Consider the following 21,175-nt stretch of genomic DNA (forward strand, 5'->3'; position numbering starts at 1 on the left):
GATGATGTTTGCAAAATGGCATAATGATATTTTCTGAGGGGAGTGGATCTTCACATTTTTCAGGTGCAGAGAGCTCTCTGAAAACCCTTTGAAATATTAATGGGGGTGCAGTGTTAGGAGTCCACCTAGTCATTTAAGAACATTAACAAGTGGAGGTGAGATAATCCCAGTAGTGAAGTCACACAGAAACAGTATCTCCAAGCAGGAATTTCACCTGTTCTGTAGAGAACAATGGTGATTCTCTGGAAATGACTCTTCCTAGAGTCAGTTGGTAATCATGTGAAATAATAGTAATGTCAGCTTCTGAATGTATGATATGGTAGAAATAACATGTAAACATTTTGGAGAACTTAAGGAGCAATGTTTTGTTCATAAACAAGAGAGTTTAGAGAATATATATAATAGAGGAGGAGCCTAAGCAAAGACACCTTCCCTCTGTTTAAGGGAGCGAGGCGGAGGTGACTGTTTCCCTGCGTGAGCTACAGAAAGTGTCTGGAGAGTATTAGTTGAGACCATCTCACTGTGGGATAAAAGCAAGCTGGGTTTATTTATTTATTTTTGAAGTTTTAATTTTGTATTGGGGTATAGCTGATTCACAGTGTTGTGATAGTTTCAGATGAACAGTGAAAGGACCCACATCTGGATTTATTATAAAGAATATTTGCACTACCATTCCATTTGTATCAAAACAATACAAATGTGCTACTATTACATTTGTATCAAAACAATAGCTTTTGCTGCTAAGATGATGATTAATAAAGAGTCATTTCAAGAAAATTCACCAAGCAGCATGAGAAATGGATTCCTGAAAGGGTTTAGAGCAGTTGAGGACAGATCCAAACTGACAAGAAAATTTAAGCTTGATTTAGTGCTTTATAAAAATTGCTCACTAAAACGAATGGGTGAGGGGTCAAGAGAGAATTCCGTTTTTCTTATTGACAAGAACTGGCTTGACATCACATACCCTAAATGGCAAGTGTCTACACATAGGCTGGAATAAAATGAAGGCAGGAATGCTCTAAAAATTCTATGTTGTGAAATAATTTTCCAAAACAAGGAATGAATTTGAGACAGAGACATTCCTTTTTGATAGGAAATAAACAAGCTCTACTTTTGACTATTTACTTGAATTATATGTTTTCATCTAAAGGTCTGACCTATTCCTCTTCTTTGCTTCAGATGGTGGTTTTTATCTTTTAGCTTTTGCTACACCGTCAGAAATCTTGTGTATTTCTCATTGGACATGAATTAATAATGCTTTACCTGCAACACAAAGAACTATTAAAGTGATAAAAAGACAATGACTGTATTTTGGCTCTTCAATAAAAGTAAATATCTGCTCCCTTTCTTTCCCACTGAACTACTAAATGCTGAAAAATCCACAGCCTTTCTGCAAAGAGGGTCACGTTATGGATCTTTTAAATAAATAAGTTAATTAAACCTTGATATTATAAAACATTTCTGAGAAGTTCTAATTAGTTTTTAAACAATATTGAAATAATGACTTGGTAACTCACATTAAAAAAAAATTATAACCCAATCAGTCTCACTATACAGTATGCCACAGTAGACTGATGATTTTTTAATGGTTAGAAACACAGTTCTTTGGTCTGGCTAGTAATCAAGATAGCTTGGGGGGAAAAAAAACACTGAGGTTTTATAGAAGTGACCAGAATTTTTAATGGCTTTATTGACTCTCCAGGTATTTGCTTTGTTTCTTTCTTGAATAGTATAAGGTACAGAAACTAACATATTCAACTGCAATCTTTTAATTTAAGTCAGTGTTTACTTTAGGTTGTTGGATTGCCTCTTTTCACTGGAGATACTTTGCAACTCAGTAAAATAGGTCTGGATTTTTTCCCGTGGGATTCTCTAATTATGCCCCAGTTCCCCTTGACTTAACTGCACAGTATAGACAAAACCACTTCTTAATCACTGGAGGTTTCATCTAATTTCTTTGTTGTTTCTGCTTCTGTTGGCAAGAGTTCAGGGTGTTTGAAGGGAATGCTAGGCTTGAACAAGAGTTATAGAGGAAGTGGTGGGGAATGGTAGAGAGGGAGCTGAATCTGACTGGATCCCAGAGGCCTAAGTGTAAGACCATGATCTTTCTAAAATGTGTAGCTGCCCTTGAGACCATCCTGCTTCATTGGCAGCAGAGTTCCTCACCACCTGTTTGAGATTTCCTGGCATGTTTGTTAAAAAGGCAGCTCCAAGAGTTCCATTCCAGCCTACTGGATCAGATCCTCTGGGGATGCTGTCTATAAATTTGCATTTTTAACAAGCTTCAGGACTTCATACTTTAAACTCTGAGAACCTGATTAAGTTTCCTGGCATACACAGCCAAGGTAGTCCTGCCTGAAATGCTGTCTCATTATTCATTCCCAGACATTACAGTAATCAGCGGGGGAATGCATGCATTTCTGTTCACATAATGCTGATTCAGGATCCCTGTGTTTGTAAATAACTTGACCTATAATAGAATTGCTCACTTGACAAGTTCTGTAGATACCTTTCTATCAGAGAGTTCTGCAGATAATAAGCTCCATGAGGGCCATGACCTTGTCTGTTTTCCCAGTTGTATCCTTAGTACCTCACATAGTGCCAGTGCATAGTAGATGCTCAATAAAATCTTTGAATTCATCCGTGCTTAGATATCATATCCCTCCTTTGCCCAAGAAAGATGTAATCATCTTCTGCTCTTTATTTTGGTCATAGTTTTAATATGAAGCCAGTTCATGACAGTCATGATCCAGGTCTACTGACTCTGGAGTCTGTTTCTTAGTTTCTCAGGATGTGTTTCTCTAACAAGAACCCCTCCTAACAACAAAAATTCTGGATGTTCTTTTAGAGGCAATTATTTTTGAAATAGTAGGAATGGTTATTGCTGAAATTGACAGAGAATCCAGCTACACTATTAGAGTTCCTAAGGGAGGGATCCAGGCATGCATCCTCTTTAAAAGCTACAGGATTCTAATATCCAACCAGAGTTGAACCACTGCTTATGCTGCATGCAAATAATGTCTTTAGTGACCAACTAGTAAGTGTATGTTTTGTAAACTATTTGGTATTGTGAGAAGACTGGAAAGCTGAGTCTTACCTCTGGCACTAACTAGCTTCATGCTTGAGGCCAGTTACTATTACTCCTGGGGCTCAGCGATGCTGTCCTTAAAATGGGATATTGGGTAGCTAAATCTCTCAGATTCTTGCCAACCCTACTCTTCTATACTCTTCTAATTGGAAGCCAAAGTCAAGTCAGACACTGGAGTAGCCAAGTTGCACAGGTGGTGTATGTATCTTGTGGCAGCTGTCATTTATTTTTTTCCTAAGTAAATCATTCTAAATTGGTGCTTGCACTGGGAATGCCTGTCAAGTTTAGTTTATTATGCTAAATAGTACCCTCTTGGATGAAGCTAATTTTGCTTCCCAAGTCACATCGATTAGCAACTTCCATGATGAGAACATCTGATCAGACCATATTTTGCACTCTAAAGTTTAATTTAGGTTAGCAGACACTTCTTGAGTTCCAACTGGTGTATCATACACTGTGCTAAATTATGAGATATAAAGATTAATACAGTAGAGTCCCTGTCCCTGAGTTGCTAACAAGTATAATGCACAAATGGGGCTTCCCAGCTAGTGCAGTGATAAAGAATCCATCTGCCAATGCAAGAGACAAATGGGACATGGGTTTGATCCCTGTATTAAGAAGATCCTCTCAGTAGGAAATGGCAACCCCCTCCAATATTCTTGCCTTGAAAATTCCACGGACAGTGGAATCCATGGGGTCAAAAAGAGTCAGACACGACTGAGCACACACGCACGCATAATGCAGAAATAGGGAGGTGTAAGCAGGGTGATTTCCCATAATGGAAAACTGATGAGATCACTATTTCTAGGTCTCTCCTCCTGCTACAGCCAGATCTTATCATAATCCAGGGCTAAGAGTCTGAAAGATAGAGACCATGTAGGTCAACTTGTTTTTAAGGAAGATTAGACATTAGCAAAGTGGCTGCAACTAGAAGTCGGGGGGTTTTAAAATTAAAAAAAAAAAGAAAAGAAAACACATGTGTTTCATTGCATCTTATGGTTTGGAGTTATAGGGCTATAGGTACTAGGACATCTGAGGGGTGTTCAGGAAACAAGATTGGAAGTAGTTTTCTGAAGTATGTGTTGATACAGTTTATGCAGAATGGAAAGCAATACAAGTTTTCTGAACTCATCAAAAATGTGATAAGGTACTTCTCTGCATTTGGTCCAGCTTAAGTCCGACCTTCAATTTTCAGAGAAGATTATGAGGTTAACTAGATGGGGGATTTAAAAATCTAACAACAGTTTAGGTGAGCAACTGATATGTTAACTTGGCATTCCAACAGAATTATAAAAAGCATAGACACCTGCTTGCTGTGAAGTATAAGATCTTCCATGACTAATTTACACACAGTTTCAGAAATAATGTAACCAGTGGTTTTGCCAGTCCTCTGGAAAAAAGACCCCATTAGAACTGAAAATGAGGTGATGAAAATAATGATAGCAGCTAACCCTATTGTATGTCTGCTATATGCTAAGCCCTGCGTTCTTTGTTTTACTTATCTAACAGAATCTCCTTTTACAACTTTACAAAGAAGAAACCTAAGGCACAAAGATGTTAGCTATTGTTGAAATTCAAAGAGCTGGTAAGTGGGGGACCTAGGGATCAAGCACATAGGTTAGTTAGGACCCTCCAGATGGAAACAGAAATAAACCTAAGCCCACTTAAACAAAAGGAAGGATACAGGGCTCTGTGGTGTAACCTGTTCTTAGAAATGTGATTGGAAGGGATTTACTGTCCACCTTTTCAGTCTTCATTTCTTCTCCTTTCTATGTCTTCTTTGTTGCCTCTTTCTCTTCAACTATTCTTGGCCCCTTGCTTTTGAACTGACTGAAAAATAGCATATAGTGGTGAAATTCTAAGGAAGTCAGACAGGAACTTTGCAATGGCTTATTAAGTGCCCTTGGAAAGGTTACTGAGGCTGTACTTCAATAGTTCCTATAGCTAGCATGGTCTTTCTTAGTAAAAAGTGAACGTGGATCTCAGATAATTATTTCTGTAGTTAAACAGCCTCCATGATTTTACCTATACATATAATTCTTTTTTGAATTATAAATCAGGAAGATCTTCCAAGTTTATCTTCCAACATAACTCTTATGCTGCCCTGATTCTTCATGGAAATAGATCAGATAAACCCATTCACTTGGATGTATAAAGACTTGATGATTTATGTATTACTTATCCTAGGGTATTGTGCCTTATTTAAAGGGACAACTTGAGAGTGATTTCCAAAAATCTTCAGAATGGAGCATCAGACTCCAAAAGGAAGACTGAGACTGTTATAGCCACGTGTTCTGGGAAACAAACTCACTCAGAAGGACAATGCAGATAGTGGAGTGCAGTTTATTACACCGGCAGGCCCAAGGCAGAGTCTCCTCTTGGCCAAGGACCCCAACCGACTTTTGTGAAAATCTTATATACCTTAAGTATACTGCTCAAGCCCACATCCCCGAAGTCCTTAAACCTATCCTGAAAAGTGTTAAAGGGAGATACAATCACGTTATAGCTATGATTCATCATCAAAAGGGTCAGCTGGTTATACATTGTAGCCTACACCAGTGGGTGACATAAAGATTACAAAAGTGATTGACTACATAGGGGATTATTGCATTCTTTTTGGCAATGGGAAATCTTGGTATGAAATCTGGTGTTTATCAGTCTGGGAGGCCAGTTCGGCTGTAGGTATGTTATCCCCATGGCTACCAGGCACATAGTCCAAAGCTCACTGAAAGTGCAAGATGGAGTTTCCTTCTTTTTCAAGATGGAGTCAGCTCAGCCTATTTCTTTCCTCCCTCAAGACAAGGCAGATATTTGGGGACATCATGGACTTAGACAGCATCCTTCAAATTATTCTTTATCCCACTATATATTATCCTACTCTAGATATTCCTGAGGATGTCATTCACTTGAATAGAGAGTAATATTTAATTGAAATATCTGGATAATTGCCTTACTTTCTGCATTACTCAGGATAGTCAAGTTTATGCTTTGGAACAAATGATCCCTAAAACACCAGTGGCTTGAATCAACAAAGACTTATCTTTTGCTTATGTGACATATCAATCTCAGGGCTGCAGAGAGGCTATGCTCATTTTAATTATTCTAGTCCTCTAGGCTCCACCATATTCAACAGTCCTAGTTGCCATGCCAGAGGGAAAAGATGTACTAGAGAATCTCATCCTCCCATTTAAATTCTAATTCACTTGACTTTTTCATTGTCTGGATAGAAACATGGTCCCACCTAACCGCAAGGGAGGTAGGGGGTTCCATGTGCTAGAAGGAATGAGAATTTAATTCGATTAATAGCACAAATGACTGTCCCGCATTTTAATAGTTTTCCTCTATAGGAGATTCCCAGAATGTAATAAAAGCGGACAGTTCAATCTACTAACAGTCGGATACTATTTTAAACATTTTATATGTATCATATCTCAATCTTCAGGTCAATGCTTTTGTTACTCCCATTTTAAAGATAAACATAAAGTCTGTCAATGTTTGGAAAAAAAAATAAAGATAAACAAACTGAGGCATAAGAGATTTAATAGTAATTTGTTCAAGATCTCACAGCAGCCTGGGATTTGACCTCTCGCTATAGAGTCCATGCTTTTAATCACAAAAAGCATGTTCTTTATCTGGATTACTTATAAATAATGATGGTTTTCATGAGAAATGATTAATTATGGACACATAGAGAAATTCAGAGTTTATAGGCATATCAGAGGTGTAAAATATAACTGTTGCTACAAAAATAGAAGTGACCCAATCTTGAGAACATTTAGGATAGGAGGCATTTTTCTATTTTGGTATGTTTTGGAATTTCAATGCATGACTGGTATTCTGATGGCAAGTTCTAATTTAGACCGATTTGAGTTGAAACTTAGATAAGCAGAGATGGGAAGACAAGCATTTCTCCTGGAGGAAAAGGTAAGAAAAGATAAAGTGGCTATATCTAGGAAGTAATAAGTTATTTAACTGCTGGACAAAGAAGTAAGTTAGGAAAGGTAAATCAAGCCTTGATCATGGATATTTTTGAATGAATGGGAAGTCTGAGTTTTGGTTCATAGGTACTAGGGAGCTATTAAGTGTTTTTGAGCAGAGCGACAGCAATCCAACTGACATTTAGGAAAATCAACTATCAGTAATACTTATCAGGTTGGCCAATAAGTTTGTTTGATTTTCTTTCTATAAAATGTAATGGAAAACCTGAGTGAACTTTTTGGCCAACTCAATAAAATGGCTAGGCTGAAAAGGAAACCGTAGTCAGAGAAATTATTTAAGAAAGTGAATAACCCAGGACAAAGACATGAAGGTCCTAAAAGAATCTGATAGACTTGAGAATAAAAAGGGAATGGATGTGAGAAATATTCCATATAGTTAAGGATTTTTTTATATGTGGTCACCGTAATGAGAGAGATTCCTGTTGAGGACCAATCATAGTCAGTTGGAGAGGGAGAGAGAGGAGAGACATGGGGAGGGGTGAGAGTAATGAGGAAACTGAACCAGCCCTTTCTTGAACCCCACTCTAGGATGCTACCACCACCTCTTTGAACTTTGCTGTACTGGTCTCACTGTAAAAATGACCTTTTTCATTAGTTCTTCCAAAGTAAGATTGAAATTCTTTTTTTTTTAAAATAGTAACATATGCTACCATTTTTGACTGTTTATCAAATGCCAAACATTTTCCATGCTTCATTTCTAATTATGATCACAACCTTGAGACATATATACTGATAGCACTTTAACTATGAAGAAACTGGGGATGAGAGAAGTAGGTGACATTATCTTTCTTACCACCGTAGTTTGGCCTCAGGTCAAACACAGGGAAGGAACGCAGCCCCACCCGTCAACAGATTATTGGATTAAAGATTTACTGAGCATGGCCCCGCCCATCAGAACAAGACTCAGTTTCCCCCACAGTCAGTCTCTCCCATCAGGAAGCTTCCATAAGCCTCTTATCATCAGAGGGCAGACAGAATGAAAACCACAACCACAGAAAACTAATCAAACTGATCACATGGACCACAGCCTTGTCTAATTCAATGAAACTATGAGCCATGCCACATAGGGCTACCCAAGACGGATGGGTCATGGTGGAGAGTTCTGACAAAACGTGGTCCACTGTAGAAGAGAATGGCAAACCACTTCCGTATTCTTGCCTTGAGAACCCCATGAACAATATGAGAAGGCAAAAAGATAAGACACTGAAAGATGAACTCCGCAGGTTGGGAGTTCAATACACTACTGGAGATCAGTGGAGAAATAACTCCAGAAAGAATGAAGAAAAGGAGCCAAAGCAAAAACAAACCCAGTTGTGGATGTGATTGGTGATGGAAGTAAAGTCCAATGCTGTAAGAACAATATTGCAAAGGGACCTGGAATGTTAGATCCATGAATCAAGGTAAATTGAAAGTGGTCAAACAGGAGATGGCAAGAGTGAACATAAACATTTTAGGAATCAGTGAACTAAAATGATCTGGAATGGACCAATTTAACTCAGATGACCATTATATCTACAACTCTGGGCAAGAATCCCTTAGAAGAAACGGAGTATCCCTCATAGTCAACAGAAGACTCCAAAATGCAGTACTTGGATGCAATCTCAAAAACGACAGAATGATCTCTGTTCGTTTCTAAGGCAAACCATTTAGTATCATGATAATCCAAGTCTACGCCCCGGCCAGTAATGCTGAAGAAGCTGAACTGTTCTATGATAACCTACAAGACCTTCTAGAACTAACACCCAAAAAAGATGTCCTTTTCATTATAGGGGACTGAAATGCAAAAGTAGGAAGTCAAGAGATACCTGAAGTAACAGGCAAATTTGGCCTTGAAGTACAAAAAGAAGCAGGGAAAAGGCTAACAGAGTTTTGCCAAGAGAACACACTGGTCATAGCAAACAACCTCTTCCAGCAATAAAAGAGAAGACTATACATGGGCATCACCAGATGGTCAATACCGTAATCAGATTGATTATATTCCTTGCAGCCAAAGATGGAGAAGCTCTATACAGTCAGCAAAAACAAGACCGGGAGTGGACTGTGGCTCAGATCATGAACTCCTTATTGCCAAATTCAGACTTAAATTGAAGAAAGTAGGGAAAACCACTAGATCATTCAGGTATGACCTAAATAAAATCCCTTATGATTATGCAATGAAAGTGACAAATAGTTTCAAGGGATTAGATCTGATAGAGTGGCTGAAGAACTATGGACGGAGGTTCATGACATTGTACAGGAGGCAGTGATCAAGACCATCCCCAAGAAAAAGAAAATGCCCAAGAAAAAGGCAAAATGGTTGTCTGAGAAGGCCTTACAAATAGCTGAGAAAAGAAGAGAACTGAAAGGCAAAGGAGAAAAGGAAAGATAGACTCAGTGATCAATACAAAGAAATAAAAGAAAACAATAGAATGGGAAAGACTAGAGATCTCTTGAAGAAAATAAGAGATACCAAGGAAACGTTTCATGCAAAGATGGGCTCAACAAAGGACAGAAATTTTATGGACCTAACAGAAGCAGAAGATAATAAGAAGAGGTGGCAAGAATACACAGAAGAACTTTACCAAAAAAGATCATCATGACCCAGATTACCACGATGGTATGATAACTCACCTAGAGTCAGACATCCTAGAATGGGAACAGGATGGTATGATCACTCACCTAGATCCAGACATCCTGGAATGTGAAGTCAGGTGGGACTGAGGAAGCCTCACTACAAACAACTAGTGGAAATGATGGAATTCCAGTTGCGCTATTTCAAATCCTAAAAGAGGATGCTGTGAAAGTGCTGCATTCAATATGCCAGCAAATTTGGAAAACTCAGCAATGCCCACAGGACGGGCAAAGGTCAGTTTTCATTCCAATCGCAAAGAAAGGCAATGCCAAAGAATGTTCAAGCTACAGCACAATTGCACTCATCTCACATGCTAGCAAAGTAATGCTCAAAATTTTCCAAGCCAGGCTTCAGCAATACGTGAACCGTGAACTTCCACATGTCCTAGCTGGATTTAGAAAAGGCAGAGGAACCAGAGATCAAATTGTCAACATCCATTGGCTCATTGAAAAAGCAAGAGAGTTCCAGAAAAACATCTATTTCTGCTTTATTGACTACGCCAAAGCCGTTGACTGTGTGGATCACAACAAACTCTGGAAAATTCTTCAAGAGATGGGAATAACAGACCACCTTACCTGCCTCCTGAGAAATCTGTATGCAGGTCAGTAAGCAACAGTTAGAACTGGACATGGAACAACAGACTGGTTCCATATTCGGAAAGAGTACATGAAGGCTGTATATTGTCACTCTGCTTATTTAACTTATATGCAGGGTACATCATGTGAAATGCCGGGCTGGATGAAGCACAAACTGGACTCAAGATTGCTGGGAGAAATATCAATAACCTCAGATATGCAGATGACACCATCCTTACGGCAGAAAGCAAAGAAGAACTAAAGAGCCTCTTGATGAAAGTGAAAGAGGAGAGTGAACACAGTGGCTTGAAACTCTACATTCAGAAAACTAAGATCATGGCATCTGGTCCCATCACTTCATGGCAAATAAATGGGGAAACAGTGAAATACTTTATTTTTTTGAACTCCAGAATCACTGCAGATGGTGACTGCAGCCATGAAATTAAAAGACACTTGCTCCATGGAAGAAAAGCTATGACCAACCTAGACAGCATATTAAAAAGCAGAGACATTATTTTGCCAACAAATGTCCATCTAGTCAAAGCTATGGTTTTTCCAGTAGTCATGTATGGATGTGAGAGTTGGATTATAAAGAAAGCTGAGTGCTGAAGAATTGATGCTGTTTTTTTTTAAATTTATTTAGTTTTTATTGAAGGATAATTTCTTTGTAGAATTTTGCTGTTTTTTGTCAAACCTCAACATGAATCAGCCGTGGTTATACATATATCCCCTCCCTTTTGAAACTCCCTCCAATCTCCCTTCCCATCCCCCCCTTCTAGGTTGATACAGAGCCCCTGTTTGAGTTTTATGAACTGTACAGCAAATTCCTGTTGGATATCTATTTTACATATGGTAATGTAAGTTTCCATGTTACTCTTTCCATACATCTCACCCTCTCCTCCCCTCTAGCCATATCCATATGTCTATTCTCTATGTCTATTTCTCCACTGTTGCCCTGTAAATAAATTCTTCAGTAACATTTTTCTAGATTCCATATACATGCATTAGAATACGGTATTTATCTTTCTCTTTCTGACTCACTTCACTGCGTAATAGGTTCTAGGTTCTTCCACCTTCAGAACTGACTCAAATGTGTTCCTTTTTATGGCTGAGTAATATTCCATTGTGTATATGCCCACAATTTCTTTATACATTCATCTGTTGATGGACACCTAGGTTGCTTCCATGTTCTGCTTCTGCTGCTGCTAATTTGCTTCAGTCGTGTCCAACTCTGCACGACACCATAGATGGCAGCCCACCAGGCTGCTCTGTCCCTGGGATTCTCCAGGCAATAATACTGGAGTGGGTTGCCATTTCCTTCTCCAATGCATGCATGCACGGTAAGTCACTTCAGTCATGTCCGACTCTGTGCGACCGTATGGACAGCATCCCACCAGTCTCCTCTGTCCCTGGGATTCTCCAGGAAGAATACTGGAGTGGGTTGCCATTTCCTTTTCCATTTCATGTTCTAGCTATTGTAAATAGTGCTGCAGTGAACAATGGGATACTTGTGTATCTTTCAATTTTGGTTTTCTCAGGGTATGTGCCTAGGAGTAGGATTGCTGGGTCATATTGTGGTTTTATTCCTAGTTTTTTAAGGAATCTCCATACCATCTTCCATAGTGGCTATATCAATTTACATTCCCACCAACAGTGCAAGAGCATTCCCTTTTCTCCACACCCTCTCCAGCATTTGTTGTTTGTAGACGTTTTGGTGATGGCCATTCTAACCAGTGTGAGGCAATATCTCATTGTGGTTTTGATTTGCATTTCTCTAATAATGAGCAATGTTGAGCATCTTTTCATGTGTTTGTATCTCTTCTTTGGAGAAATGTCTGTTTAGGTCTTTTCCCCACTTTTTGATTGGGTTGTTTGTTTTTCTGGCATTGAGTTGTATGGGCTGATTGTTTATTTTGGAAATTAATCCTCTGTCAGTTGTTTCATTTGCTATTATTTTCTTCCATTCTGAGGTTTGTCTTTTCACCTTGCTTATAGTTTCCTTTGCTGTGCAAAAGCTTTTAAGTTTAATCAGGTCCCACTTGTTTACTTTTGTTTTTATTTCCATTACCCTAAGAGGTGGGTCAGAGAAGATCTTGCTTTGATTTATTTCATTGAGTATTCTGCCTATGTTTTCCTCTAAGAGTTTTATAGTTTCTGGTCTTACATTTAGGTCTTTAATCCATTTTGATTTTGTCTTTGTGTATGGTGTTAAGAAGTGTTCTAATTTCATTCTTTTACGTGTAGCTGTCCAGTTTTCCCAGCACTATTTATCGAAGAGGCTGTCTTTGCCCCATTGTATATTCTTGCCTCCTTTGTCAAAATTAAGGTACCCATAGGTGCATGGGTTTATTTCTGGGCTTTCTATCTTGTTCCATTTGTCTATATTTCTGTTTTTGTGCCAGTACCATACTGTCTTGATGACTGTAGCTTTGTAGTATAATCTGAAGTCAGGAAGGTTGATTCCTCCAGCTCCATTCTGTTTTCTCAAGACTGCTTTGGCTATTCAGGGTCTTTTGTGTTTCTATATGAATTGTGAAATTTTTTGTTCTAATTCTGTGAAAAACGCCATTGGTGATTTGATAGGGATCACATTAAATCTGTAGATTGTGTTTGGTAGTATAGTCATTTTCACAATATTGATTCTTCCTACCCAGAAACATGGAATATCTCTCCATATGTTTATGTTGTCTTTGATTTCTTTCATTAGTGTCTTATAATTTTCTGCATACAGTTCTTTTGTCTCCTTAGGTAGGTTTATTCCTAGATATTTAATTCCTTTTGTTGCAATGCTGAATGGGATTGATTCCTTAATTTATTTTTCTGGTTTTTCATTGTTAGTATATAAAAATGCAAGTAATTTCTGTGTATTGATTTTGTATCTGAAACTTTTTGTAATTCATTGATTAGCTCTAGTAATTTTCTGATACTATCTTTAGGGTTTTCTATGTACAGTATCATGTCATCTGCTAACAGTGAGAGCTTTACTTCTTCTTTTCCCATCTGGATTCCTTTTATTTCTTCTCTGATTGCTGTATCTAGGATGTACAGATCTATGTTGAATAATAGTGGTAAAAGTGAACACCCTTGTCTTGTTTATGATCTCAGGGGGAATGCTACCAGTTTTTCACCACTGAGAATAATGCTTGCTGTAGGCTTATCATATATGGCCTTTACTATGTTGAGGTAGGTTGCTTCTATCCCTATTTTTTTGAAGAGTTTTAATCATAAATGGATGCTGAATTTTGCCAAAGGCTTTTCCTGCATCTATTGAGATGATCATATCGTTTTTATCTTTCAATTTGTTAATATGGTGTTATCACATTGATTGATTTGTGTATATTGAGGAATCCTTGCATCCCTGCAATAAACCCAACTTGATCATGTTGTGTGAGCTTTTTGATGTGTTGCTGAATTCTGTTTGCTAAAATTTTGTTAAGGATTTTTACATCTATGTTCATCAGTGATATTGGCCTGTAGTTTTCTTTTTTGTGTGTTTTCTTTGTCTGGTTTTGTTATCAGGGTGATGGTGGCATCATAGAATGAGTTTGGAAGTGTTCCTTTCTCTGAAATTTTTTGAAAGGGTTCTAGAAGGATAGGCATTAGCTCTTCTCTAAATGTTTGATAGAATTCTCCTATGAATCCATCTGGTCCTGGGCTTTTGTTTTTGGGGAGATTTTTGATCACAGCTTCAATTTCAGTGCTTGTAATTGGGTTGTTCATAATTTCCATTTCTTTCTGGTTAAGTCTTGGAAGATTGAACTTTTTCTAAGAATCTGTCCATTTCTTCCAGGTTATCTATTTTATTGCCATATAGTTGTTCATAATAGTCTCTTATAATCCTTTGTATTTCTGCATTGTCTGTTGTAACCTCTCCTTTTTCACTTCTAATTTTGTTGCTTTGATTCTTCTCTCTTTTTTTCTTGGTGAGTCTGGCTAAAGTTTTGTCAATTTTGTTTATCTTCTCAAAGAATCACCTTTTAGTTTTATTAATATTTACTATTGTTTCTTTCATTTCTTTTTCATTTATTTCTGCTTGGATCTTTATGATTTCTTTCCTCCTACTAATTTTGTTTTGTTTTGTTGTTGTTATTGTTCTTCCTTTTCCAGTTTTTTAGGTGTAAAGTTAGGTTGTCTATTTGATGTTTTTCTTGTTTCTTGAGGTAGGATTGTATTGCTATAAACTTCCCTCTTAGAACTGCTTTTGCTGTGTCCCATAGGCTTTGAGTTGTCGTGTTTTCATTGTCATTTGTTTCTAGAAATTTTTTGATTTCCCTTTTGATTTCTTTAGTAACCTGCTGGTGATTTAGAAATGTGTTGTTTAATCTCCATGTGTTTGTGTTTCTTATGCTTTTTTCCTTGTAATTGATATCTAGTCTCATAGCATTGTGGTCAGAGAAGATGCTTGATACAATTTCAATTTTCTTAAATTTATTGACTCTTGATTTGTGACCCAAGATGTGGTCTATCCTGGAGAATGTTCCATGTGCACTTGAGAAGAAGGTGTATTCTTCTGCATTTGGATGGAATGTCCTGAAGATATCAATGAGATACATCTCATCTAATGTATCATTTAAGACTTGTATTTCCTTATTAATTTTCTGTTTTGATGATCTGTCCATTGGTGTGAGTGGAGTTTAAAGTCTCCTACTTTTATTTGTGTTATTGTCAATTTCTCCTTTTATATCTGTTAGTGTTTGTCTTATGTATTGAGGTGCTCCTCTGTTGGAGAATAGATGTTTACAATTGTTATATCTTCCTCTTGGATTGATCTCTTGATCATTAGGTAGTGTCCTTCTTTATCTTTTGTAATCTTCTTTATTTTAAGGTCTATTTTGTCTGATATGAGGATTACTACTCCAGCTTTCTTGTGCTTACCGTTTGCATGGTGTATATTTTTCTGCCCTCTTACTTTCAGCCTATGTCTGTCTTGAGGTCTGAAGTGGGTTCTTGTATACAACATATATATGGGTCATTTTTTTTTATCCATTCAGCCAGTCTGTGTATTTTGGTTGCAGCATTTAATCCATTTACATTTAAAGTAATTATTGATATATATGTTCCTATTGCAATTTTCTTAATTGTTTGGGGTTGATTTTGTAGATCTTTTTTCTTCTTTTGTATTTCTTGACTATACACGTCCCTTTAATATTTGTTGTAAAGCTGATTTGGTGGTACTGAATTCTCTTAACTTTTGCTTGTCTGAAAAGCTTTTGATTTCTCCATCAATTTTGAATGAGATCCTTGCCGGGTACAGCAATCTTGGTTGTAGAGTTTTCCCTTTCATTACTTTAACTATATCCTGCCTTTCCCTACTGGCCTGCAGAGTTTCTGCTGAAAGATCAGCTGTTTAGCATATGGGGTTTTCCCTTGTATGTTACTTGTTGCTTCTTCCTCGCTGCTTTTAATATTCTTTCTTTGTGTTTAGTCACATGTTTCTCTTTGGGTTTATCCGGTATGGGACTCTTTGTGCCTCTTGGACTTGTTTGACTATTTCCTTTTCCATGTTGGGGAAATTTTCAACTATAATCTCTTGCAAAATTTCCTCATACCCTTTCTTTTTCTCTTCTTCTTCTGGGACCTCTATAATTCGAATGTTGGTGCAGTTGATATGGCTCCAGAGGTCTCTGAGACTGTCCTCATCTTCTTTCATTCTTTTTACTCTATTCTGCTCTTCAGAAGTTGTTTCCACTGTTTTATCTTCCAGCTTACTGATTCGTTCTGCCTCAGATATTGTGCTATTGATTCCTTCTAGAGTATTTTTAGTTTCAGTAATTGTGTTGTCACTGTATGTTTATTGTTTAATTCTTTTAGGTCTTTGTTAATTGATTCTTGCGTTTTCTCCATTTTGTTTTCAAGGTTTATGATCACCTTTATTATCATTATTCTGAATTCTTTTTCAGGTAGTTTGCTTATTTCCTTTTCACTTATTTGAACTTCTGTGTTTCTAGTTTGTTCCTTGAAGAAGGTTGAATTCTTTCTTCCTTTTGGTTTCTGCCCTCCTGAGATTGGTCCAGTGGTTTGTGTGAGCTTTGTGAGATTTATGCTGAGTTTTTTGTTTGTTTGTTTGTTTTTCCTCTGATGGGCAAGGCTGAGTGAGGTGGTAATCCTGTCTGCTGATGATTTGGTTTGTATTTTTGTTTTGTTTGTTGTTTAGATGAGGTGTCCTGCATAGGATGTTACTGATGGTTGGGTGATGCAGAGTCTTGCATTTGAGTGATTTCCTTTGTTCGAGTTCTCACTATTTGATACCCCCTAGGGTTAGTTCTCTGGTAGTCTAGGGTCTTGGAATTAGTGCTCCTACTCCAAAGGCTCACGGCTTGATCTCTGGTCAGGAACAAAGACTCCATAAGTGGTTTGTTATGGCATTAAGTGAGACTGAAACAAATATCCAAAAACGAGAAACCAAAGATGAACCCCAGACAAATGGCAGTTACAAAATCAGTCAGATAATAACTAAAATAATGGAATATACACAAGTACATATACACCCATGAGCAAAGTGAAAACAGTCCAACAAAAATAAAGTACAGTAAATTGACCCAGTGGACTAAGGAAATAAAAAATTATATTTACCAGTTAAGAACAAAACTAACTTAAGCACTAACTGTAAAACAAAACTAAAGCAAGGTGTCAAGTGGGCAATAAAGCAATGAATACAAAACCAACAAATATGTTGAGAGGAAAGGAAAGAAAGAAAAGAAAGAATAGATATGCAAAGTTAAATAGAGGTAGACGAAGAAGATTTATATACATTAAAGGTTAACTGCAAGGGGAAAAGAACAGTAGGAAAAGCAAACAAAGGAATAAATGTAGAAAAATAATAATAGGTTTAAAAATTAAAATTAAAAAAAGAGAGAGAGAGAAAAAAAGAGGAAAACTCCACAGAACTGCAAAAGCCCAATGTAGAGGCAGATGTTTATGACAACAATAAAAAATGTGACTGAGAAAATAAAAAGAAAGCTCAAAATCTTAATTGGATTTCTTAGTGCCAATAAAATAGACAGCTACAACAGAGGGGGAAAAAAAGGAAAGAAAAAAAAAAAAGGAAAAAATCCAAAAGAATGTACAGAACAAGTCAAAAAATAAGAATAATAAATGTTTTTCTTGAGCCACTACTGTCAGAGTCCTTTCCCTCACTGGGAGTCACAGCCACCTTACCTCCCTAGGATGCCCTCCAACACTGTGCTGATCTCTGGACCTGCTATGGAGGCAAATCAGATTCTAATCTGGCCCTACTCCTGTATGTTCTTGCCTCCAATGTCCACAGCTATCAGAGCTAGTAAGTTTTCTTTTGTGGGAGCTCTCGATGGCCTTTTATGTATTCAGTCGACACAGAGTCTGCTTAGTTGATCATGTGGATTTAATCTGCAGCTTGTACAGCTGGTGGGAAGGTTTTGGGTCTTCTTCCTTAGCCATACTGCCCCTGGGTTTCAATTGTGGTTTTATTTCCACCTCTGGATATGGGTCGTCCACTGGGGTTTGCTCCTGAGGCTGCCCTGGAGGACTTGCGTTTTCTCCTGTGAAGGCCAGGTGTGGAGGTGGTGAAGCTGTTTGGGTCGCAGGGGTTCTGGCAGCACCAGATAATCAGGGGGATTGGCGGCTAGGGCAGCAGGAAATATAGTGCTCTAGAAGGGTATGGTAACCAGTATTGGCCAATACATTCCAGTATTCTTGCCGGGATAACCCCCTATCTGACAGAGAAGCCTGGCAGGCCACAGTCTACAGGGTCGCAAAGAGTCGGACACAACCGAAGTGACCCCTTGCGTATAGACGCAAGACTTTTTTGCCTGTGGCAGCTCTGCCCCAGTGAGAGTTAAGAGTGAAGGTGGCGCAGCTGCTTGGCTTGCAGGGACCCTGGTGGCACCAAGTGTGCAGGGACACAGACTGCTTCTGTCGCAGGAGTTATGGCCCTATGAGAGTCTTTTTTCAAGCCTCTTGTAGCTTGTCAGCAGAAAGCCTCTTTGGCCAGTCTTTCTCTGTAGCTCCGCTCATTCAGGCACTTAGAAGTTCCCTTACCTGGGGACCTTCTCTGTTGTTTGGCGCATCAGGCACATAGAGGGGCCCCCCTGGCTGGGGTCCTACTCTCTAGTTCAGTGCATCAGGCATTTGATGAGCCAGCCTCTCTATTGTTCAGCTGCCGATGCTGGTGTGTGGGGAGAGAAAGGCCAGGGTGATGGCTCCACCCGCTAGGCGTAACTCAGCAGTATCGCCCTGCTTCCATGGCTGCCTGGCTTTCTTCCACAGGCATTTCCCACCACGATTTCCTCCCTCACATCCCCTGAACCCATCACTCCACAGTCAACAGCAGCCATCACCCTGAGATTGCTCCACAATCCCTAAACTCCAGCTCCCAGCTATTGCGCCTTCCAGGGGACCAGTTCCTGTCCAGGGTATGTATGACTGCCACAAGGACTGTCTGATTCTCATTCGATTTAGGCTCTCACAAATCAGCTGTTTAACTCTCAGCCTTAAATGTTTCTCCTCTGACTCAGACAATTGCCCCGCTGTGGGGATGGCACCCCTGCTTCAGTTCCCCCACCTGCCTAGGGCAGGTCCAGTCTTACTAACACTCCTGCTTTTCCACCTAGTTCCTTCATCCTACCAAGTTTTGCATGGTTCTATATATTCTTTCCTACTGGTCAGGTATTGCTGTTGCTCTCAGCTGGTGTTCTGCATGCGTTTCTGTGTCTGAAGGTATATTCCTGATGTTTCCGTGGGGAGAGATGTACTCCACGTCCACCTACTTCTCCGTCACCTTGTTTCAAATTGATGCTTTTGAACTGTGGTGTTGGAAAAAACTCTTGAGAGTCCCTTGGACTGCAAGGAGATCCAACCAGTTAATCCTGAAGGAAATCAGTCCTGAATATTCATTGGAAGGACTGATGCTGAAGCTGAAACTCCAATACTCTAGCCACCTGATGTGAAGAGCTGACTCAGTGGAAAAGACCCTAATGCTGGGAAAGATTGAAGGCGAAGGGAGAAGGGAACGACAGAGGATGAGATGGTTGGGTGGCGTCACCGACTCAATGGATATGAGTTTTTGTAAACTCCGGGACTTGGTGATGGACAGGGAAGCCTGACATGCTGCAATCCATGGGGTCGCAAAGAGTTGGACACGACTGAACTACTGAACTGAACTGAGGCAGAACTAACTTTCAAACTCAAGTCCTCTTACCAATAGCCTATTGTTTTTTCTGCTCATTTTTTTTTTCTCTGCAAGAAGTAACTCAAGTTATATTTTTATTTTAATGTTCTCTAGAACTGAATAATACTACTCTTTTCTACACTTAATGCTGCCCTTCTATGAATTTTTAAAAATAGGTCAAATAAAAAATTAAATATATAAAACTATAAGGGAAAAATTTAAGAGAAAGGAAGAAATCCACACATGGATGACTTTCAGAGTCCAGAGTTTTCACCTTAGGTTAACTAAAATCTGCTGTAGTTTAGCTTAGCTGCTAAATTAGATTATCAGAAAGAACTTATCTAATTAGTCTCCTTCTCAGTGTAACTGTGTCTAGACCACCTGGTTCTTACAACGCTTCATTGCTTTCCTCTGAGTGTTCTTCCTTTCTGCTAAGGTGTGGTCAATACGAAGTTCCGTGTGTTGACTATCCTTAACCAATAAACCAGTGAAACCTCAGACACCTTCCCTTTTTGGGAACGGTCAATGGATATTTCTAAGATACTAACAGAATCAAATGGAGGTAAAAGTATGAGAAAACTATCTGAAGGAAACAGAAAAAGAGATACTGAAATGGGGATTGGGGTGGGGGCGTGGGGGGCTGCTGGTTAGGTCTGAGAGATCTGGCTGGTGAGATCCGTCCTAGAGCATTCTTGCTTTGCTAGCTTCTGTCCAAGGTGCTGCTGCTAATGTAGGCAGTACAATGTTTTGTTTTTATAAATGTTTGTTTATTTATTTATTGACCCTGTCAGTTCTCAGTTGCAGCAGGCAGGATCTTGGTTGTGTCTGTGGAATCTTTCATTTCAGCGCAGTTGTGCTGCAGGGGCTCAATTGCTCTGTGGCCTGTGGGATCTTACTTCCCTGACCACGGATCAAACCTGCATCTTCTGCATTGCAAGGTGGTTTCTCAAGCACTGGACCTCAAGGGAAGTCCTTTCAGTACATTGTTTAATAGACAGTGAGGTAGAGCCATGAGATCCAAGACTGAGAAGGACAGGAGTGAGTGTGGCATGTTCACATCATTCAGAATGGAGCACTGTTAGTACTTATGGGACCCATGCAGGGCTGCTACTACTATGCTCTTTACTCTGCTGGAGCAAATGATTAGGACAGACTTTGTGGATCTAAAACGAGTTTCTTAATTAAGTTGGCATGTCTGTCTGACAGCCTTTGGGTCCTGAGAAGATTATCATCTGTGCAGCTTCTGTCTCTTCCACTATGTCTCAGACTCTTGGCTGCTGTCAGTGTTCCTTTAAAATGCAATGCTTCTGCAAGTTTACAGACTTCAGGGCTCCGAAGCTTTATTGACCATCTGCCACTTTCACGCAATTAGTTTTGCCCTTTCTGATTTTAATCGTTCCAGTTTACAAAGTTCTTTACTAGTTATGTCTTTTACTTTTCAATCAACCAACCACCAAATGCTTACTGACATTCCTAGTGTGCCTGATGTACTGCTGGACATTTGGAGGGAGTGTGCAAAGAAAAAAAAAAAGTCCGTGGTGCCACTTGTCCAGGTTGGGTTGCTCTTATACAATACTTTTCCTCCTTTTTTGCTGTGGCTTTCCTGTCACCTTCCACCTGGTTAGTACATTTAGATTTACTATCTTGTCTCAACTTTTGGACAAGTTGTATTTAAAGAGTTGCAAGATAATAAAGATAAAAGTTTTAACAACTTGGAAAGGAAGCTGAATCGGTATGGAAAAAGTGAGCTTATTAATG

The 21,175-nt window shown here is 38.8% G+C and overlaps 1 protein-coding gene across 22 annotated transcripts in view; it reads left to right on the plus strand.

Annotated features, from left to right (window-relative positions):
• SLC44A5 (solute carrier family 44 member 5) overlaps positions 1-21,175 on the plus strand; it is a 471,569-nt gene that overhangs the window by 219,802 nt on the left and 230,592 nt on the right. For 11 of the 22 annotated variants that reach the window (XM_081490175.1, XM_081490172.1, XM_081490169.1 and 8 more), the window contains one exon: positions 4,598-4,673. The exons of the other annotated variants lie outside the window; for them this stretch is intronic. In XM_081490175.1, coding sequence (XP_081346301.1) covers positions 4,643-4,673 — 31 coding nt within the window. In that variant the 5' untranslated portion in view covers positions 4,598-4,642. The remainder of the gene's footprint in view (positions 1-4,597; positions 4,674-21,175) is intronic. 22 annotated transcript variants of the gene reach the window in all.

Source organism: Giraffa tippelskirchi, chromosome 5, assembly GCF_054371585.1.
Source record: "Giraffa tippelskirchi isolate mGirTip1 chromosome 5, T2T-mGirTip1v1.2.pri, whole genome shotgun sequence".
NCBI lineage: Eukaryota > Metazoa > Chordata > Mammalia > Artiodactyla > Giraffidae > Giraffa > Giraffa tippelskirchi.